Genomic DNA, 23,624 nt, shown 5'->3' on the forward strand with positions numbered 1-23,624 from the left:
GTGACACACATAGGCGCATAGGTGATTTCATCTCATATCTCACTCGGTGCATGTCTCTATATCTGCTCTGCTGTGACAAATGTTAGAAACGGTAGTGATAAACTATGGATACAGCCATGGGAATGATGCATTGAGATCGTGGACAGCGTGGTCAGCTTCTCAGCGAGAGATGAATTACACCCTGTCACATGAACTCTGTAGCTAATAAGATTGTGACTCAGTGGGTCGACCTCAGACAGCTGCGTGCCAGCATGGGGAGAACACTTTACATGTATTTATCCTATAGACTGATGCAGGCTTCAATGGTTTCCACTATCTGTACACTGATCAGAGTGTTTTATCTCATAATGATGGATTATCAGAGGGCAACATTAACTTGAGTGCATGTTCTTCCACTGATTTGTCATCTGTTCTCACTGATCAAAAGCTAATGCTCAAAAGTACCAACACCCACACATTCGGCTTTGATGATCCCCACAAGCTGTGCTCTGGAGACAATACTGAGAACAGTATGCTCTATTCTGCTCCTAATAATGTACAATGTCTTGTTGCTTTGTAGTTCTAAATAAGCTTAAGTGTCTGCAACCATGCTAACAGCAATGGGAAGCTGTACTCAAGTACAGTGGCAGTTTGAGCTAACATGAGCATTCGCATTGACAATGATGTTGTGTTCAATATTACCCATTTTAGTTTACTGTCTTAGCACTAAAAAAAAGTGCAAATGTAGAAGTATGCTGTTAATAAAGATGGAATAATTTTATTTTCATCAGGTTAATTGTGGTTTAATGTTCACTATGATATGTTTGGAAGAAATTGATCAATAAAGTTTTGAGAAGATACACTTTATCTATCAAGATCATTGTCAGAAGAGTGATGGGATCACTTAAAGTCTGTGTAAAGTAAGAATAAATATGTGTTCTGAGTCAGACTAAAGAAGAAAGTGTTATTTACCACCCAGCCAAATTTAAATGATTAAAAATATCGACAAGTTTATGAAATTAGGTGTCAAAATCTGGGAAAAATTAACTGTCAGCTCCAGGACTGTGGGGGCGTGTCTGCTGAATAAACTGAACCAACTGGTAGGAGCAGTCAAGCAACAATTTTAAAGTGGCTAAAACGTGTCAGATGAGTTCAGAAAATGACATGACTAACTTTGAAACACTGAGCGAAATAAATGTATCTCTCTCTCTCTCTCTCTGCTCAGGGTGGCCCCAGCGTGTCATCGAGCCACCCTTTAAGGACCGCCCACAAAATCCTGGACTAAAAACTGCTGAAAAACTGTTTTAACCTTTAACTCCACATCTTAGTTCAAAGTCTTTTCACATGTTTTCAACAACTATTTTCCAACATATTTAATGTATTTTGAAAGAAATCTCAGAATTGCCAATTCATCCTAAGGGGGACATGAATGTCTGGACCAAATTTCATGACCATCCATCTGACAGTTGTTGACTCATTTCACCTAAAACTAATAAGGTCAACCTCCCGGTGCTGATAGAGGAAAAATCAGGGCTCAACAAAGTCTTTAGGGTACATCTTCAGGAAACCATGAATGCCTTTACCGTACATATTGGTGCCAATCCATACTGTGGGTGCTATTTATCAACAGACCTTCTGGTGGCGCTATAGGAAAAGTCAGAGGATCACAAAAGTTTTTTGGATTCCTTCAACAAACAGTTGTTAAGTTACTTTAATTTGGACTGAAGCCGAGGACCAGCCAAGCGTGACTAAAAATGCCTTTTACTTGTGCTTGTGTATTCATCTGCTGCAGACTTAAACGGTAATTAGGAAAGCAAAAGCAATATATTGCAGTATAATGACACTGTGCTGGGTAAAACTCTCATACGGAAAGCAAATGAAAATGCCAAGAGATGAAGGGTTCTGTAATTAATGAATTGAAGATTTTTTTCTCTGCATGGCAGCCTTTTAAAAAGGAGGGCTGTACATGACTGTAATGGACAAAGTGTATGGCTGAAGAGGATAGACTGCAGTCCTCAGTGGCTCATTATAGTTGGTGGGGAAGAAATAGTAGTGCAACACGAGAGAAAGACAGAGCTGTGTCTGAATTTCTAATGGTGAGTGCATGTGTTGCTAATGTGAGTATTAAAAGGGAAGTGGAAAATTCCATTTTAGGTTGTATTTGTTAGTATTCGAGCGGTAAGCTTTGGTTAATGGAGCCTGACCGTTTCCTTCATTCACAGGAATGAGCATGACTCTCCTCCCTCCTCTGCCTTCATCATCCCATCCCCCCGTCTCTTAACCCCTAAATCCATGCTACAAAACAGGCAACTTCTGCAGAGCTTCAACCAGCCATCACCAAACATAAGCATCAGAACATCAGCAAACAGTCTTCGCGTTTATTAGCCTGAGGACTGCGAGACAAGACCTGGGGGGCTACAGTCTGGATTTCCTGCTCTGCTGAACCCTGCACGAGCAAAACAGACAGAAGCAAGCTGCCTGTCTTGATTTGAAAATAATTCAACAAAAAAAATCAATGACGAAAAAAGGTGAAATCAGATCATTATTTTGCCGCAGGTCAGTATACAGTTCAGTCCAGGTCTGTGCAGCCAAACATCATCAGCATCAACGCAAGTGTTTTTCACAGCCAGAGTGCTAAGTAGGCCACAGCATGGTATGTGACCCACGAGATGGCTCGAAGGCCCCTTTTTGTTTCTCAACCATCTGATATTCTGTCCACTGAGGTGGAAATTTAACCCCCTGAACCACGGGAACAGAAACTGAAGCCTTCGATATCAGTTACAGGGTGAGGTTAGATGTTTTACGTGTTCTTAAAGAGACACGCAAAAAAAAAACTTCTTCCATGAATCACTTTAACTGTTAAAACCATGTGAAATAAATTACCACTACTTGAACAATACTGCGCCCTGTTATTCCCATTGCGAAATAAACGATCAGATAATTGCTTGACAAACGTGTTTTGTGGACTACTCAAGTTATCTCTGCTGCACGGGAGAGATTAACATCAGCAGGATGGGAGCCAAGTTGACGTATGTCCTCTGATGTAACTGACGTAAACGAAAGGAAGTTACTGCTTCAGGTAAGAAACTCACCCCTTTGGCATCCAAACGTCCTTGACAGATCAGTACAATGCCTTCAGAGGTGACTCGACTTGATTAACCCGATATGTCTGGGGTATAATATAACCCTTGTGTCGTTAGAAGCTTCAAGCACCCAGTAAAGAGGAAAAGCTGTCACAATTGTGAGAAGCATGTCTACTATTTTGCATCGTTTTTAATTTTTTTAAAATTTTATTTGAAAGATAACCGATCTTTCCACCCAGATTATAACTAGATGACTGAGGAAAAATGTACAACCTGACACCTCTGGGCAAAAACAATATCAAACCCACTGAGATTTTTATCTCAAGTGCTGACTCGAGATAGAGGATATAATGTGCGTTAAATTGAGCATGAATAAAGCATTACGTTAGCGGGAGCCTTTTGTTACCTTCTCCCGGGGAGCATCTTCAGCTTGTTTGAGCCCAGCCCTGTCTGCTGCAGTGACAAAAGCGAGAGTGTTTCTAGCTCACAATCACTACAGCTATCAACTACTACGCCATCGTGGCCCCAGCTGTGTCCACAAGAAGGTCAGCTTTGTGGAAAAACCCAGGGCAACAAATGCATCTCCACCGCCATGCGGCATTTGACCCCGAAGCATGGTCCATGCAAGTGTGTGTGACCGCAGATGCTTCAAGCTATATAAAAGACTGATTTTACATGTTGTCACCACTGACAGTATAAAGAATGGACAGCGTATCCGTGACAGGTTTCTGAAGAGCTGTTTTGAAGCTCAAAATATGGTTTGGTCACCGCTGTGTCGCCACCTCCCAGCTACTCTACAAAATCAGCAAAGACGTGGACCATGGCAGACCAGAGGTGGGTTGAATGATGCTTGGGCGCTCAAACAAGCCTTCTAACAGCACCCACCTGTCAATGAAAGCGTCCATGCTGTTAATTATGGATAACTTTAAGCCTTAAAAAGGTCCTGTGTGTAACATTTAAGGAGATGTATAGGAAAAAAATGGAACATAATAGGCATAATGATGTTTTCATGTGTGTATATTAACCTGAAAATATGAACCATTGTGTTTTTATTACCTTAGAATGACACTTTTATGTAGCAGTAGCCCAGAACGGACAAACCAAACACTGGCTCTAGATGGCCACTGTAGTTTATCCTTCATGCTTTGAATGGGAAGGTTAGGCGAGCGGTATTCAGCTGGTTGCAATCTACAACTTCACCACTAGATGTCATTAAATCCTACACACTGCACCTTTAATATAATCTGAATGAATGAGTTCAATACAAATTCTGCCTCAGTACAGTTGTCATGAACAGGGAAATTAGATATAGAGACCAAAACAGTTTTTTGTACCAGGCTGTAAACATGTTTATTTCTTTTTTAATATAGGAACTCATGGAGATCGACTCGTTCTGTAGCCAGCCTTAAGTGGCTGCTCTTTTTTGACACTCTCGCATTGGCTTCACTTCACAGTGACAGAGATTGACGCGATTGTTGTCACCAGAAAAACTGCATCTTCTTTTCATTCAGACAGGAATGCAATAAAAATGTACGCTGCGGGTCTTGAAATGCTTTGATTAGCTCTATATCACCCCCTGAGGTTTGTTACATCCACCAGTATGTAAGAGCGTGCTCATTAGGCTTGCAGGTTTGTGCCTGCGGGGCCAGGCGTTGTCTCACTGTCATGCTTTTTTTATTTGACACAGTTGTTGTTTCATAATCTCCCTATGTATATCAAACTATATGAAATCTGACACCAGTGCAAACAAGGAGACACAGACAAATAGGAGACCATCTGCTGTATATATAAATCAGAAAATATACAAAGCATCAGCATGTGTATTCTTTGAAGGGTAGAGGAGTATTTAACACTAAACCACAATAAAAATCTACTGTGTGCTACCAAAACTCTGAGGTTAATATCTCCTTAGAGAGCCTTGGAGAGCAGGATTTCACTGCAGGTTTTTACAGATTACGACCCCTGAAGCAGGCTGAATAAAATGCCTTCCTCACTTGCTCTGCCTCGTATCAGATGTAGGCATCACTAACTGGATGATATTTAATTCAGAAAGATCAGTATTGGCAAACCTGAGAAGCTGAGAAAAGACAAAAGAAAAAAAAAGCAGACGCAGCATAAGTTTGCTGCCTTTTAAAAACAGCCTACGGATTGAGTTGAACGTTCTTGCCTCGTAAAACAAATGAGGCTTTAATGCCTCGCCTAATCCGCAGTACGCAAACAATAATCTGGGTTAAATGAGGGCAATCAAATGGGACCTCGCTGTGAGAATCTAGTCAGCCTTGAGTATTAAGTACAGCACATGATACCAATAGAAAGATTAGCAGTCATGCACAGGGAGCTCCTCAGCCCGCTTTAGGAGTAACGTTTACCCATACTGCCCTGGGAAGCAGCCAGAGGGACATACCCACCCCGCACTGCACATTCTCTAACTGTCAGTGAGGCTCAGCAGCTTTAGTGCCGAGCCCCATTCATACACATTAAACTGGTCCTCTGTGGCTGCCGCTGTATCTGTTTCCCTCCATCACCACTTTCCACTTTCCTCTATCCACTCATCTTGTTCTTCTCTTCCAGGCAGGAAACAATGTGGTCACAGAATGTGGCTGCTTCTTCTATTCTGAGACAAATAACAGTCTTTTTTTTCGCTTACTCCACCCGATGTTTCTGTCATTAAATCAAGGTCTGAGGACACCTTTCCACAGCCACCGCAAGAATGCTTGTGGAAAATGTGTCGCGTATCTCTTCATCTTCTCGTCGTGTTGTCGGAGTCTTTCTGTCAACAAATTCCACAAAAAATACCCAATCCAGTGAAGCATTAAGCCGTCTACAAGGGATCACAAACATGTTGAGTTTTAACATGAGGATCAGTCATTTCTATTTTCCTCAGTAACAGCTGGGTGCTGTAGTTTTTAGCAAGACAGGAGAAGATGTGATCTGCCACAGATTAATGCACATTGGTTTTTAGTATTTACAGCAGCAGCACATTGTGTGAGGGACTGACTCTCATTTATGTGTTTTTCAATAGTTTTCAAACAACACTGAAGCTCTGTGGCAAAGAGATATGTGCTATATCAGGCACTGCTAACTGGAGGAGTACATTCACAGTTTGTTTTTTCTTGCGGAAAAATATAACATCGCCAGATTGTCCTTGTCCACAAGGTGAGGAATAAAATATATATTCAAAATCATTTTCAAACCATAGAAGTTGTTATAAAATCTGCAAATTATCTGCGTATGTCCATCTGTTGAGTTTGTAGAGCTTTAATATGTCTTTATTTTGCATCAATCTTATCAGCTTATAATATAAAATTCACAATAACTATCTAATTATAGCTAAGTGTTTACATAACCTGTGGAAATGGCTTAGACTGGAATGTCTAAATATAGATCTCTGTGATGAGAAAGTTAATCCTCTAAATCCCGTAATCATGAATGGAATTCAAACGGAAGCTCTTTCCAATCAAAGACACAGGAAAGAATTATCGTCTGTTTCGTGTACCTGCCTGTTTTTCTCTAACCTCAGAAAGCACGAGGCGCCTCGTGCGTCACCAACACAACCACGTGGGAAAGAACTGTGAAATATCGTAGTGTTCCTGCTTCCTTAAAGGTTGTCAGCAGGAAGAAATAGTGCGTTCCTGTAGAACAGGTTTGGGAGTTAGTTTGGGAGATTAGGAAGCAGCAAACAAATACCACCACAGTAAAATGGAAGAAGCCTGACATTACTAAAAAAAAAAGATCCCTCTAGTCTTATCCATGCATTCAACAACTTAACATCATGCAGTTGCCATGCCAACCTGTTACCAGGCTGCTGCTGCTATCATGAAAACGGGGAAATGCTTCTTGGCTGTTGTGCAATAATGAAGACTCCCAATCTGACATTAGTATTTCCATCAAGAAATGTGATTTAACAACTCACCGAGATGTCAAAGAGCTCCTCTGTGTCGTCCAACATACGGACCCTGATGGTGACTTGTCGCCCAGGGGGCATGGCTGGGGGTCTGTGCCCTGGGTCCAACGTACTGATGCCAAGAGTCTCCGGAGCTCCAAGACGCTGCCCTGCTCCAGAGGCCATTGGCTCCGGGTCTGACTCTGCCATGATGCACTGCAATGAACACTGCCCGGCCTGCAGAGAAGCCAAGAAGGGAAACACATGTACATGCAGTCAGTCATTCACTTACACCTGCATACATGGTAATGTATCAGAGAATATGAAACGTCCTCTAAGTGGTGCAGCAGGTGAAATATAATGAATGCAACAGGGCCCAGAGGGCTGGCTGCACAACCGTCTGTGTTACAGTAACAGCATTTGCAAATGCAGTATTTGCACTCACCACTAATGGCTGATAATTGTTGCCCGTGGGAGAGCCAATTACTGTAATAATAATTTAAAAAAAAGATCCAAAGATCTAAGCATGTTCTTGATTTCAAAGCACAAATCAAGCAGCCCTAATGTGATCTGACAAACGAATTACGAGGCCAGATTGTAAAATCAAACCGTCGATACAATGACAATTGATTTGGGAAGGCATTAGTGCCCGGCAACACACAGACAGACATATACTTAGTTTACTGAGGTTTAATTGGTCTCAAGGGCACTGATGAGGCAAACACGTAAGGAGAGGAGATGCAACCTGAATAAGAGTTTGAGTAATCAGTTCATCCACACTATCTATTTTCCATAACCGCTTATCCTCATCACGGTGGCTGCAGGCTGAAAGTAGACATTGAGCGAGAGGCGAGGTACGCTCTGGATAAGTCGCTAGTTAATCATAAGGCTGCAATCAGACAGCAATTCAAGTCCAATTATTCTTTTGTTTAGAAGAAGAATATAGATTGGCATACGGTTGGTTTAAAGCTAAAATTCATGGATAAACTGTGAAAAGTTAGCCAAAAGTGATGGATGACAGAAATAAATGATGGTGTCAGTCCTTGGTGAAGTGACAGGACTTTGCGGGTACATCTGCCCTGCCACGTGCAGCACAGGAGGGTCCCATCTGATAGTCAAACCAAACTTGAGGTGCAGAATCTAGATGAATGTGCAGCGTGACTCTGTTTCTCTGTTTGTCCCAGGTGGGCTGTGTTTGGACAAAGTCGTTGACTCATTCATTCTGGGTTGACACACGAGTACACCACCACCCCCGTGTATCTACAGCCAAATCCCCCCCCCCCCCCCCCCCCCCCCCCCAAGGCCCTGCTGTCCTGCTTAATTCTCTCTTCATTGCACATTCCAGCGGGCTGATGTCATCCTGAGACCTCACCAAGTTGGTTCATCGGAGTACTGAGGCCAGTGGGCAGTTGTTCAGCCGCCGCAGAGGTGAATGACTGCTGCCAAGTTTAAGCTGAAAGCTGAATAAGGCATTTCAAAAGGAGCGGATAATGTAATCCAGCAGAGTGCACGGAGAAATAGGCCAAGGACAGTAGATACACAATATTCTGTCTGATGATGGTCTGCTTGAAAAGTACAAAGTTTACACTGCAGACTGCAGTTAGTGTGGATTTGACGAATAAAGTAAGATGCCTCAAGTAATGCTGGAAGTAAGGACTATTTTTATTATAATTGTTTATTGAATTAGTCTATAATAATTCATCGGGAAAAAGTATCGCCACAAATTCGCAGAGTCGACGTCTTCATGTAGCTTGTTTTGTCCGACCGACTGTCCAAAACATAGATAATCAGTTCAATAATCAGTTTTCAGTGAGAATGTTTGGCATTTTTCTTGATGAACAACTCACACAACTAACTGATTGTCCAAATATTTAGCAACCAACTCTCTGACGATCAACTAATCAGTTCAATGACTGACGATTTCAGCACGACTGACTAAAGTTGCAAAATATCCAGATGTGTTCCAGTGCTTCCTTGTGGTTTTATTAGTAAATAGCAAACAGTCTTTTGAAAACAAAAAACAAAAAAACATCGACTATATGAGTTTTATACACTTGTTTGAATTCTTTCATGTGATCTTAATCATAACTTTGAGGATTTGGATTCAGGTTTGATTAAAAAAAAAAGCTAATAACCGTGAGTGCCAAAGTGTTTTGGGAGTGGACTAACACTCCCTTGGGATGACGGAAACCAGACTAAATGGTGTCACAGGGGGGCGTGAATGGAAACAGGGATATTTTTCACTTCAAGTCTAGTCATTTATGACATTTGATCCTCAAACCGTCATCACTCAGCGGCCCTCGCCTTGATTATTGGTGAGTGTCTCATGCCGAGTCTGTAAATTCGTGGCTTCTATGACCTGCACATGCATGCCGCGTAACCGGACACTCTTCAAACAAAACAGCAGTGAAACAGAGGACAGTGAAAGAGTTGAGACAGTGATTGTTTCAGCCAACACGTACCCACCCCTGCACCAGGGATCATTTATCAACCAGCCATGAGTCTAAGTCTGCGTGTTCCTGTGAATAGGTAACTCGGATCCAAACACAAACACACAAAACAGTCACCAGTTGTACAGCTGGCACCTTGTTCCAGGGCCAGAGTGTGACATAAAGCATAGTCGCCCGGTTTACAGTGCCAGAAGGACATTTACAACCCCCTGTGTGCTTCTCAGGCTAAATCACCCTGCCTTTGAACTTGTTTGCTTGAAATTCCCCACAAGTGTGTAACATCGAGCTGTGACTGCTGGCTTAGAGAGTCTCCAGGGTCTATAACAGTGGCTCCTCTGTGTGCAGGGGCACACAGGGCCCCTCGGTATGGGTCCAACACTGCACAGCTGGAATCCTTTAGTGACAGCTGAATGGCCAGAGGCCGGGGCTGATACAGCCAGCTGTCTACCTGAGGGAAGCTCCAATACACACTCACACAAAAAGAGCTCATTTTCCTCCGTGTTCCCCAACAGACACTGATACCTGGGTGTGGCTGGCATTGCATGATTCACTTTAAGTTCCCACTGGATCACTGGCACCGTGACATGTGTTGATAAAGTAAAAAAAAGAATGACAACCAACAGGATACATGCATGCTTGTAACCAGAGCTCGGCTGCCATTTAACAGCATGAATGATGACTGAGAACACAGTGCAGAAGATGGTGAAGCCGGCCGAGGTCTTTCCCTCCATGTAGACCCACCTCACACAGTCTACGTGTGTTCACACCAGTCATGCAATGTAGGTTAATAGAGCAGGCTGCTGTAATCCTCAAGACATTATCAGCCAGTACAGTAGATGTGACATTAAATGGACAGCCTGTGGAAAGTAGATGACAGATAGATGTTTGATTATTTAAATGTCACACAGAGGCGTTGAAGCATTGCCAAACATGAGCGACTGCGGCGTCTGCACGCCTCCATACCAAGGCAGGGAAGGTATAGCCTGTCTGTGCAATGCAACACACTCACTCATACACTCACACTGGAGGACGATCAGGACAGTTGTTGGGCTGCAGATGAAGATTTTTCACACATTTTTTCCCTCCCTAGAAATCCACAGGATCACACAACAACACGGCAAAGATACTCCCAGGGTTTAACCCTAATCTCCTCAAACAAGTTGAATCACTTCCCTTAAGAGCTCCCAGAGAGAGAGAGAGAGAGAGAGAGAGAGGACTTGTGCTGCACGATACTTACCCCTTCTCTCGAAATGCACGCTTATCCACACGTATGTTATTCCCCAAGCTCTAAAAACGAGATCTTACATCCGAGTCCGGCGGTGGTGAGTGTGAAAGAAGCCGTTTTTCTTTTTTTATTATTATTATTATTATTATTAGATGCTGCTCGTACCGGAGAGGAGCCTTTCTGCGGTCGCCATGGCGGACGACTGAGTGAGTGAGCCGGCGAGAGACGGGATTACATTGAACCGAGCGGCGGATCCACTCCCGGTGCCTTTACTCAGCAATGAAGGAGGCGCAGCACCTCCACCTTCTCAGCGGCGCCGTGACGCGGAGAACAGCACCATCTAGTGGCGTGAGCCCGAACAGCCCCAATCCACGTTTTGTAAGCAGAGGCTGCCAAACTTTTTGAATGGACACCCTTAAAACCTGAGGACTTTATTAGGAATAAAACAATAGATTTTTTTTATCTTATAAAGATAACTATTAATAGGAATGAAAATAACTGAACATGAACATTGTTCTGAAAGTGAAAACATCAATAAAAAAAGAATAATAATGATTTTTATATGATGTAATTTTATGTTATATATATTATATTATATTATATTACATTACTTCACCTTGTATTACATTATGTTACGTTACGTTATATTATACATTAGGTTACATTGCTGTAACAATTGATTATTTTATATTACATTATTTTTACGCTACATTATGTTATGTATGTTATATATGTTATATTTTGATATAATGACTTCATAACTTTGAACCAGGGATGTTAGGAAGTATGAGACAGAAGCTAAATCTTGTGGGCCATAATATACATATCAATAATTTCAATAAATGGGCGCCAAATAACCAAATATTTGACAATAACACACTTTTAATAAATGTGTTATAACGTGTCCTGTATTTCAAATGTAAAAAGCAAAAGCAAAAAAAAAATGTTTGGGGTCATTACAGTCTGTAATAATCACATCATAACTTCCTTTTTCACAGCAGCTGTTTTGACATGGAATAATAGGGTCAATGCAGGTGTTTCCGCCACGGCAGCATCCTGACTGTGTTTGAACCTTAATTAGTATCATTGGTCACACGTGTGTTTACATACTAGTTCATGTTCAAATGACTGCTGTTAAAAAAGCTTTATTCTAAATGTATCAGTGTTTTGTTTTTGTTTGTTTTTTAGCAAAGTTTCTGTTATGTCTATAAGCCTATGTGTCACATGACTATAAACTGATAAACCTTATAACTCCTGAACATGCAACCTTCCCCTTTTATTGACCTTATTACCTTATGATTGACCTCCATACTATACTTTACTTGACTCATCTGGTACCATCTGGTATCAAATTTCCACATTTGAACTGCTTCTTTCTTCATTCTTAATCTTATTACATCATATGTTGTGGGATGGAAATAGCAGCTGGTACATCCTTCTGTAATGGTTTAAATTATTAATTAATAATATTACAGTTGGAGCTCTTTGAGATGCAGGAAGTTAAAACCATAAGAACCAAAGATTTACCATAACACAGACCTCAGAGACTTTATTTACCTTAAGTATTGCCTGACAGTATAATATACTGTATATGGCAAAGAAAAGACAGGAATGTATTCTCTGACTAATGTATTTATACAAGTTAAAGACAGATTCGATATTTCAAATACTGTCAAACAAATATCTGCTTGAATTTAACAGATACTCTATGTCTTATTTATATTAAGGAGTGGGAGTGGATAATACTCTGTATTCTGTCCTCTGCTGGTTGTATGTGTAACTCGTTTTCTGTTAGACCCATTTCAGCATTTATTTTTATTTTAATACATAAAATAATACTAATCCAAGGAGATCAGAGGTCGGAGCTGCCAGAGTTTTTTTGTTTTGTTTTTCTTAAGGACACAGCTGAGAGACAATCTCTTATTTTGCAGTATATAATGCAGTGACTTAGTGTCACTTCATTCGTGGTTGCAAGTAGAGATGACGCAAAGCCTGACTTGCCCTCTGTGATGTTTGTTAATGGCCTATAATACCACGCAAGTATTTGCATTTAACCAGGGTCCATTGAAGAGTGTTTTGGCTTGCCAATGAAGTGTGAGTGACAGGCAGCAGGATCACCGAGGCCCACAAACAAGCTCGAACACACAATAACATGAGTGTTACTGAAAACAACAGAACTGTGTAAAACCTTGCCACGTAAACACAAGTTGAAAAATCAGTTGAAGCTGCAGTCTTGTCACCAGGCAGAGGAAGTGCGGTGACATTAACTTGGCATGATGATTGTGATTTTGCTGCCCAAAAGAAAAACACTGTGTCCAAACAGAGAATTTATTCCATCTCTGTAATAGCCAACAAGAGATCTGTAATGCTAATCAACTTGTGGAGTGTTCCACAACTGTATTATGAATCTTTGGGAAACTTATGGCTTGTCTCAGCCTGAGGGTTGATACGATTTGAATACCACGATCAGAAAAACAGATTAATGCGGGGACAGTTGAAAAACCTCTGAATCAGGGCAATCAGACTGAGACACAGTTTTAAAGACAGATGTACATTTATTGTTACGATTCACACTTTGAGGCCTGGTTCTTAGCAATAATAAACATTATTTATTATTATTATTATTATTATTATTTCTTATTATTATTATTATTTATTTATAGTTACCAAATAAACAATTGAAATGATTATTCTAATATCAAACTATATCAATAAATAAACGTTACATAGCCTGATCCCCTCCTACACAGGAATAAGACACCCAGATATGCATTTCTTTGAGGTCATTTGGTGTCTCTTTGTGGTTGTTTTGCATCTTTTTGTAGCTGTTGCACATCTCTTTTGTGGTAGTTTTGCCTCTCTTTGTTGTTGTTTTGCCTCTCTGTTGTTGTTTTGCCTTGTTTTGTGGTAGTTTTGCCTCTCTTTGTGGTTGTTTTGCATCTTTTTGTAGTTGTTGCACATCTCTTTTGTGGTAGTTTTGCCTCTCTGTGTGATAGTTTTGCCTCTCTTTGTGGTTGTTTTGCCTTGTTTTGTGGTAGTTTTTGCCTCGCTTTGTATTCGTTTTGGCTCTTTTTGTGGTAGCTTTGCCTCTCTTTGTAGATGTTATGCATCAAAGTTGTGGCAGTTTTGCATTTATTCTTCTAAACATATGCAGAGGTTTTGGTCCAGGAGCCCTGTGCCTATACCCAGTGGGCCAACTACCTGTCACTGTCTCTGGCAGAGCATTTCAGGGGCAGTCACTCTGGCTTCGTTCCTGGATAAATCAGTTTATGAACATTTTTTCTATTTTCTATATTATATAATCATAAAGATGTAGGGCCTATCTCCTCTTATTGCTCAGTGTTTGTTGCTTCTCCTCTCCTTTTTTATGGATAGTGGCCTGGGGCTTTGGCTGGGGCTGCTGCTCCACCTCGCCCACTCGTCCATATATGCTTCTGCACGTGGGGACGGGGATAAAAGACAAGCAATGTGTTGGGAGGTTGAAACTGTTTCTCTTCCTCTTGCCTCTATTTCATGTCTGCTGCTCGCCCACCTTCGCACTGGCAGGAAGAGAAGTCTCCTACGCTTTAATGGTGTGGGACTGAAGATGGAGAAATCACGCTCAGTGTCTTGGCAGTTTCAGAGGCCCTCTGGAGACACTGATTTGGAACTGAGGCAAATATGAACATGTCAGCAAGAGTGTGAAAACAAGAAAGAGCTGCAGTAAGAAAGAGAAACCGGACAAGAGACAGTGCTGTTTCGGATTAGTTATGTAAGCAATCAAGATTTCGTGCCATGTTCTTAGTGATCTCGCATCCAGTTATGCAATAGAAAAAGAAATCACGAGTTAACTTCCCACTGATCACTATAGGGTGAGGAAACACTTGTACACATACAATAATTGAATTCTTGGAGTAGTAATTGATAGTATGCAATTTCCATTCAGCTTATTGTATATTTATCAGACTTTTACTTTTTTAAATAACACCAGAGTTTAGTTATTTGTTTATTCAACACTGTGTACTCAAAGTTCAAATGAGGCCACTCCACAGCCTGATTAATCTCCCCTGGAGCAAAAATTGTCTTCTGGGCCCCCTGTGAACCCACGCTACCTCCTACTCCCTGCGCAATGTTTTTCTGTATTAGACTACTACCTTGTAATTTGATTAAACAAATTATAATTTAGGATTTAATAACATGTAAGCCCAAGATCTAAAACAATTAAGGTCTTATAAAAGGAGCCTCACAGTAGTTCAGGCAGGCTTGGAAATCATTTTTATAATCCCATGTTCCATACGCTCTCCAGTCATGCACGATTACCGCGGGGGTCAGCTGCATGCAACGACGCTAAGCTCTGCATATAATATGAGCATATTCAATAAATGTGTTTCTCAGGCTTTGCCAGGGGGGTTTGTGAAGTCTATGTGAAGCTTGCTCAGATTTTTTTATAGAGCATCACATGAGCAGACACACCATATTTGCAACAAAAGAACATTTAGCCAGCTGAAAAGTTACTGATCATCTCTTTTTCTTTTTCTTTTTTTACCTTTTATATGTTACTTGTGCACTATTTAGGAACCCCTCACACTTTAGAAACATGAGGCCTGAGATGTATCTCTCTGTCTCTTGTGTATATAAACTGTTTTGAAGAGTGGCAAAGCTAAAATAAAAAAAACAAACACCTATAACTACATCTGCTTTTTGTTAAAATAGATGTATATAGGTTGATGGTATCTTAATGTTACTTTTTTCTGTTTATGTTAGCAACTTGTGTTTACATTTTCATCATTTATCATTTTCATTTTCAAGTATACTTGAGTATACCATATGTTAATAATGGTGCTTTGTTGATTATCTAAATAAACACATCCCCCCTGACACAACATCCCTTGAACCTTCACCCCTGTTGTTATGGTTTGGGGTTTGGGGTTTAGTATTATTTATTTATTTTAGTATTCAGTATTTAGTATGTGTTATTTTATAATTCTCCCCTCTCCATGTGTTTGTAACTTTACTCCCTGTAGTTGTTTCCTCACTAGTTTTAATAGACATGAAATAGCAGGTAAACACAGGTGTTAGCAATGATACTAATTAAGGTCTCGTTCCATTCAGGTCAAACAGAGTCAGGGTGCTGCTGTGGTGCATGCTGGTTCTTTGCTACAATAAATGAAACTGAACCTTAATTAGTATCATTGAAAACACCTGTGTGACCCGCTTCACCTGTGTCTTGTCATCCCGCCTTCCCTCCTGTGTTTAGTCCCTGTGTTCGTTGGTTTTGGTGTCAGTTCGCTCCTTTACAGACTTGATGTTTGGACTGTCTTATCTGGTTTTGAACTGAGCTTGCATTCACTTTTAAACCATTGTTGTGCACCAGTTCTGCATTTGGATCATATTCCCTGTCTTCCTTGGTTACCCTGCATGAACCGTGACATCTGTACCCACTTATTATTCCTGCGTTTCAATAACCTCATATGAAATGCACTGGGGAGTTTGTGCCTCCATCGTTATGCATCATTTTACACATACGGGAAACATTATTAACCCATAAGTACGACTAACCCTCCAGTCTTCCACCCTGTGTTGCTCCTCATTTGAAACAGATTCAACACCTCATCTATCTTTACAACAGAGTCAGTATAAGCAGGTGTTATCTGGTGGGTAATTATTTAAAAGGTAAGATCTGATCTCAGCAGGTTCTGTATTCCAATGAGCTCATGATCATTTTTTATTAGAAGACACCAAGCAGCAAAAATCCTTAAGCGCTCATCTGTACAGATTAATATGTGTGTATGTAAGACAGAGATCAGTTCTTGAGGTTGAGGTTGATGTCGATGCTGATGGTGGTGGCAACATTAAAGTGATAATATACTGTGACATACAGCCCCAAGTGCCAGACTGTATATCAGCAGAGGTCTTCTAATGGTAGTACTATGATATACTTTATCAACACGTAAATTATGATGCATTCTTACAGACCCAGCAGTATATAAAGCACTTAAAATGTGCCCTACCTTTACCAGCTGCAACATTACAGGTATCTTACATTATCAATCAATATCTAAATATATAATATACAGTATAGTTTTCTTAAATGTGTCAGTACTTTCACTTTAATTACTTTCACTGGTTCTTTTAAAGCAGCATTGTGTAAATTTGACCAGAATGACCAAGCAAGATGCCGCCGGACAAGAATAAATCTTGAATTGATTTTTAGTCGTTGGCGAGAGCTTCGTGAAAATAAAAGGCTGAGCTGGGCTTCTTGCTGTTGGACTAGTAGTAAATAATATAATTAGCTGGCTGCTCTGTTTTATGCTGTTACACTTTCTTGATGTTTGGATGTCAGCAAAGTTGCCAACTTGCTAGTTTTTGATCGTAAGTAATATAAGAAGAAGAAATACAAGTGTACAACTGTCCGTGTTTACCACAGTGGTATTGCACTGGGGGGCACTTAATTGCAAAAATACCAATTTCTACACAGTGTTGACATTTTTACTTTCACTTGAGTAGTAAGTACTTCTTGCAGAACTGATCTCATGGTCTTCAGTTGTCATGCAAGCTCAGTACCTCAGTAGCTGTTCATCCACGACACTTTGTAGAATTTTTGGTGACCATTGGTTATTTATATCACTCCAGTTTTTACTAGTTTTACTGTATTGTATTCATTCCTTAAGCTTATTTTTATCATCTGTGTCTAGCACTGTACTGAAATAGTGAAACACATTTCACTGTTGACCCTGTTTTGACCTACATATGACAACCAAACTACTGTTCCCACTGTCAGAAAATGTACCGCTTACCTGTTGAAAGTTATTTAGTCTCTATACACAGTATATAAAAATATATTATACAAATCCTCTATTGCTGTTACTTAACCTTGACAAGTTTGCGCATAATCACATCCAGCAGTATATTCAACGTACCTGACAGGCGCCCGAAACACATTTCCACCCAATACACTTCCCTGAGGGTGTATTCACCTTAAGAGGGGGTAGAAGATGGAAATGAGATTCCATTTCTATTTTAATCTCTGCAGCAGCAGCAGCAGCAGCAGCTGCAGCTGCATCTCCTACCCTGTCACTGTTTCCCACCAACTTTGAATACCAGGTCATTAGAGTCAGAGCTAGACTTTTACATTTCTCCAACCCCCACTGTTCCAGTCAATCTGGTGAGCCTCACACACTCACACACACTGAACCAACTACAGTCTAATTTTCTGTGCTGCTAGCCTTGACTCGCTTAAAATAATGTCTGTCTCTTTGATTGAACTTAATTTGCAGCAGTTGCTTCTATTTTATTACAAGTTGTGCTTTGATGAAACAGAGGAAGAATGTTCGAGTGTATGTGTGACAGCCTGCACGTGTATAATTAACAATTAACAGTTATTAATTGAAGCACTCTTTTCACACAACATTTCCCATAATGACAAAAATAGAAGCACAATGTGTTATCTGAAATGTATTGACTCCTCCAGTCTCATATAAATGTATCACGTCTTCAGGGGTTACATAATGCAATTATGCTTTTATAATCTACCCTCCTGTGCAGCTTCTCTCTAAATAATTCATCCAATCAAACTTTATCGATCTCCATCTGAAACATATCTTATAATTAGAGAGTCAATCAATTATATAATGTTTTGGATTCATCATTGTTGTCAGCCGGTGCAATAATAACGTCCGCCTTGAGAAATTTTACACCTCGGTGTCTTTCCAGTGTTTGGCAACCGAGGCAACTCTGACAGCCCTGAACATTTTTAAGTAGGGTGGAGAGAGGTGGGGAGTTGTTACAGCTGATCGGGCAGAGGGAGGGAATCTGTTTTGTACAGAGTGAGACCATCCACATTCACAGGAATGAGACATCCTCCCATTAGACGTGAGCATCACAGGGCTCCTGCAGAGCCCTCCACCTCCGCAGGAGATGAAAACCAGCAGGTGGGAGCCTCATCACATGCTCTATTTGTCTTAATACTGAATATATAAAACCGGCAGGACTACATTGATTTTTATCACCGCCACATTTCTGTTTGAATAAATTAGGTTAGAAATAATTTCCTCCACGAACATTGTAGAGATTTCTCTGCCCGACTATTATCCCAAAACAAAATGTGGTATATTTACACACCATATTTGTTTATGAAATACTATTTTTAACTTTCATTGTATTTATATCTTTATCGTCATCGTTGGAGCCATGCCATGTGTTTTTTTTCTGTGAATTCTAATTAACTAACTACTATTTTGTCCTGCCTCACATATAGGAATACACCAAATCCTTCAGCTGTTGTATAAATCCATGTACTTAGTTTCCCAGTTTATAATTTCAGAGCCACCATAATAGTGGCAGATGGTATAGATTTAAGTTCTGGAGTCAAGTCACCATGAAGCAGTGAGTAAGTAAGTGCGACAAAGCATGATGAATGCTTATAAAATGTATTTTTCTCTTTTAAGCTGTGGAAAATCTTCGCTCTCTTCTAAGGAAATAGTTTTGGGTGAAGTCAAATCTCACTGAAGACCCTGAGCTCAGATTCTCACAATAATCTAAAATCAACATGTTTTCATGGTTTGATTTCAGTGAATCACTGCTCCAGGGCTCGCAGACACGGCTCCGTAATCTGTTTACATAACAGATAATATTATATATACATGGCTGTGCATTAGTGCTCATCTAAACATGAAAAACACAATTAAGCACAGTTATTTATTATTGAAGATAATTATTTTACTCCTAAGAGACAGACTGCCCACTGGGACAAACCATGTAGTCTGTACTAAAGATTATCATTGAATACTTTTGTTGAGAAAAGTTTAAATGTGTGATATTTAAGTTTCTGATTTAACGTCGATTTAAAAATGAGCCTTTATCGGTCACCTATAGCTTATATTTTTTATGTAAAGGATTCGGGACAGATTTTTCAGAAAAATACAAAAAACTTCTCGCTGAGGCACAGTATCAACAGTGTGAAACACAAGTTAAAGTTATCTTAGAAATAATAACATCAACAAACAACCAGCACCCACTACATGTGAAATATATTGTAATATTGTGGTTCTAACGTTTGCTTGTTTGCTGTCTTGGGTAAATAACAGTTTCCTGATGGACGGTAAACTCCTGTGAACTGTAGCTGCTGTTAGCTAATGTTAGATCAGTTTGTCACCGGGTTGGCCGGTCAGAGCACTGGGGGAGTGTTAGTGTTTCTACCACAGGCGTTTTTGGAACATCTGGACAAGGAGGTGTTTTAGCCCTGGGGCATGGACAAATGCTGATGGGGATTGGAGCCGGTGTCATGCCAGAACCAAAGATGGGCAAACGGATGATACAACCAGGGTCCGCAGCATCTATGCCAGAAATAATGTCAAAGGCGAAAAGACTGTGACGTTGATGGAGGACACTAAGAAGATAAATTGGGGAAAAAAATGACCAAACAAGAGTTAATCTGGGACTGACTTAGTTGTTGGCGAGAGCTTTGTGAAATAAAAGGCTGAAAGACAGACGCAGTGTTGGACTTCTTACTGTTGGACTCATCACTTCCTTCTAACTACCAAAAAAAGTACAGTATATGAATCAATGTACTTACCTGTAGGTACTTTCCACCACTGAGATGCTTTGCTGCCACTCAAACACAATGACAACAAATAAATATCCCGGTTTCTTTCGATAATCCACAAACTTATTCATAAACGATTTCAGTAGAAGTAATGCTTCCTGTATGCAGAGCTAGATACGTGACAAGATGTGATATTTTGTGATTTGGGTCAACTCATCCTTTAATGCATGTTGCTGATGGATGCTGACATAAATGTGTACACAGTAGAGGAATTTTTCCTTGTTGTTTGCACAGATCACCCCCCACACAACACACACACACACACACACTCCTCTGTCACAGCTGCAAATTAGACTGTGAAATTGACAACTCATGTGTTGCCATCTGGTTGCCATGACACCTAGTTATTCTGCTTTTCTGACAGTCCCAACACGGGATTGCTCCCTCCTGCACATCATCAACATTGTTTCCGATATAAAAAAGGCATGAAACATCAGTTGGGAGGTCGAGAGTGTGGGCTGATAACAGCTCGACTCTCTTCAGAGGTGATGAGCCCTTAATACTGTCACCGTGCATGCAGGCAGGCGACAAGCATCGTTACCGCCAGGGCAAGGAGGGTACAGGATGACACACGGTGTGCTGTTGTGCCTCATAGTGACACAGTCGAAAAAGGAAGATGTTTCCTCTAAATGGATAATTTTACATCTCGCCCTATTGATGTAGATAATTCCTCTGTGCTGCACAGATACAAAAACCTCATTCCACACACTTTCAACCTTTGTTTGGTCCGCATTGAGACTTTAATGCTTCACTGATCAATCAGACGATTACAGCAATTTGAAGCCTTTTTTTTTTTTTTGTCATGGACTGCTATATCCCGCACAAATACTCCAGGGACGGGCTGCGGTCTGGAAGCGATCGATGCGAGGGTGGGGGCGTAGTTGTGACTCATGCAAGCCTCCTCCTCCTCCTCCTCCCCCTCCCCCACTTTCATCTTGACATTTGACATACTGATGTAGAGGATCTCAGCTGGAACAAACACGGCGTGTTGTGTCACAGCTGCAATGTCTGTGCTTTCTGAGCCTGTGGCTTACAGGAGCTGAGAACAGGTAACAATGAGTCAGCACCTATTTAATTCATACGCCTACGCTTTGAAACTCACGGGGGGTACTTTCAAGCTGATTTTATTTTTCTTTTCCAGTCTGTTCCCCCGCTGAGAATCCAACATCTCATGATGCTACCTACGATTACTTGAGAAAGTAATTTTGGCCTCAACTCTGCAAGGACGGAAGGAAAAAAAGGGGGAACTGGAGTGCACAGTGACGTTTTAAAAACACCAATCCAAAGTCAGACAAAGCTGCACAGCAACTATTAGGCCGGCTCCTGTCACGCATTCGGTAATTCATTCTCATTAAATCTCTTTCGCTGGACAACAAGGACATTAAACCGTGTTTGAAAATACACTACTGCAAACACAAATGATGCTGCTGAAGAGTGAGTGATGGAGCCAGAGGGATTCTGCTTCCTAATGAACCCCACCGAGACCTCTTAACCGTCGGGTCCTTCAGCCCTCTGCCCAGGCTCATCAGGGTGGATAAAGCACCTACATAAGCAAGACACTGCAAACAGACCACACGGGCTCGTTACATTAGGTAGCTGAAGGTGATGTTGACAAGCGCCTCAGAGGAAATGCTGGCACACACACTTCTCCGGATCTATTAACCGGTGATTCCCCCAACAGGCCACTTCCACTCTGCATCGGCGGTTCAAAACAACCTCTACAATTAGTTTGGAGGCAAAACAAAGAGAAACCTTTTTTTTAAAATGATCTCTTAAAATCCCCATTTCTTCTATAAATTACAATTTTGTATTTATTCAAAAATATATTTTATAAATATGCTTTAGTTAAGGCTACTACTGTGTACAACCCTGTGTTATTTTATGATTCGACCCCCAAAACACAACTTCCTTCTAAAATTGTCAGATATAAAATGGTGTTACAGAATAATCTCATCAAAATCTGTGACCTGACTAGAATTTCAGTTCTGGAAATGTAAAAAAAAAAAAAAGTGTATAACTCTCTTGTTTTACTGTCTGTCTATAGTGTCACAATCCTTTGATTCTGATATTAAGCATTAAGACTTTCAGAGCTGTCTGAGTACAAGCAAACACAGAGCTGAGTCCATCCCCCAGTCAAAGCCGACCCTTGTTCCTCTAGCCTCTGCCTGACCATTTATTTTCTTAAAGGAATTCTGTCGTCTTGAAAAGACGAATCAACTCTCCATATTCCAGGCTAAATGGGTACCTGATGTATTGAAACGCAATAGTAGCTCGTCATTTTAACAGATAAAAACAATTGTTATTTTGTCGGCATCTCTCGTGAGCTTTACCCAAAGTAGAGCTCTCAATGCTCACAGGAGCTGCAGTCAATGAATCCTAACAAAAGTGATAAAACAAACACTGATGCACAGAAAAAAGCTCTCTGGCTGTTTGTATGAAGCTATACCATTTTCAGTGACAAAGACATTGACACATTCAGGCCAGGCCGAGCTCTAAAGAAAACATGCTGGAACAATGCATAATCAGCTGTGGTTTGACATCTTTCTTAGATATTCATGCACAGACACAGAATTCACGTTGAAAGCCCAGAAAAGACTGTGTTCTTGGAAGAGGACAGTCCTGCCTAAGGCTACCTGGCCCCAAAAGGTAGCTCTTCTTCTACTGTATGTTCAATGTCAGAACCCCACCGAGCAGCATGATGGTACTGCGACTCTTGTGGTAAGCCACATGGTACCTCTTCCTGTTCTTCCTTGGCACAAATGCTGAGAGAGAGATGAGGACATGGAGTGTGGAGCAAAGCCTGAAGGAGGTAACGAAGACCTTCCTCTTATTCTGAAACCATAAGTAGGCATTTTGGCAGTCGACACCCTGGGCTGGACAAGGTGCTAAACACTTTCTGCCTGACGGTGGATAACCGTGAGGGGAAGTCTGACGAAAAAGAAAGGATCTGGGAGAGCAACCTTGGTGTGTCCTTTGCTTGGACAGAAAACATATCTGCAAAGTGAATCTGGTTTAGGTGTGCCCTGCAGTTCAAACAGCATCTGCCGTCACAGCTGCAGGCCGAAATGACTGAAGCTGTGGTAGGTCCTGTAGCCAGGTAACTCTGCAAGAGTGGGGGCTTTTTTCAAAGTGATGAGCTGAACAAGCATGAAATCATTTGACAGTTTGTCATGATATATATATATATATATAGTTCTGTCACTGTAGTGTAAGCTGACGTAAATCTTGGTGTGTCCTATCACAGATGTTAAAGGACGGTGCGTCACGGTTGGGTAAAAAGGGCTTAGTGTGTCACTAAGTGGTCTAAGTCGCCCGATAATGTGACTACATTTACATATTGTTTCATTTAATTCATCAGCTTGACAATTTGTCATTAGGGAGTGAAGTGCACGTCCCGCTGACATCTTTTTTTCAGTCGATA

At 40.8% G+C, this 23,624-nt stretch overlaps 1 protein-coding gene across 3 annotated transcripts in view; it reads right to left on the reverse strand.

Moving 5' to 3' along the window:
- LOC104922694 (FERM, ARHGEF and pleckstrin domain-containing protein 1) overlaps positions 1 to 10,779 on the reverse strand; it is a 51,644-nt gene extending 40,865 nt beyond the window's left edge. For 2 of the 3 annotated variants that reach the window (XM_019274212.2, XM_027291161.1), the window contains exons 1-2: positions 10,633 to 10,779; positions 6,976 to 7,182 (exon numbers count right to left, since the gene is read on the reverse strand). In XM_019274212.2, the coding sequence (XP_019129757.2) occupies positions 6,976 to 7,155 (180 nt within the window). In that variant the 5' untranslated portion in view covers positions 7,156 to 7,182; positions 10,633 to 10,779. Of the gene's footprint in view, positions 1 to 6,975; positions 7,183 to 10,416; positions 10,502 to 10,632 lie in introns of those variants that run through there. The other variant, XM_027291159.1, reaches the window with a different exon arrangement.
- Positions 10,780 to 23,624: the final 12,845 nt, after the last annotated feature.

The sequence above is a fragment of the Larimichthys crocea genome, chromosome XVIII (assembly GCF_000972845.2).
Source record: "Larimichthys crocea isolate SSNF chromosome XVIII, L_crocea_2.0, whole genome shotgun sequence".
Classification (NCBI taxonomy): Eukaryota; Metazoa; Chordata; class Actinopteri; family Sciaenidae; genus Larimichthys; species Larimichthys crocea.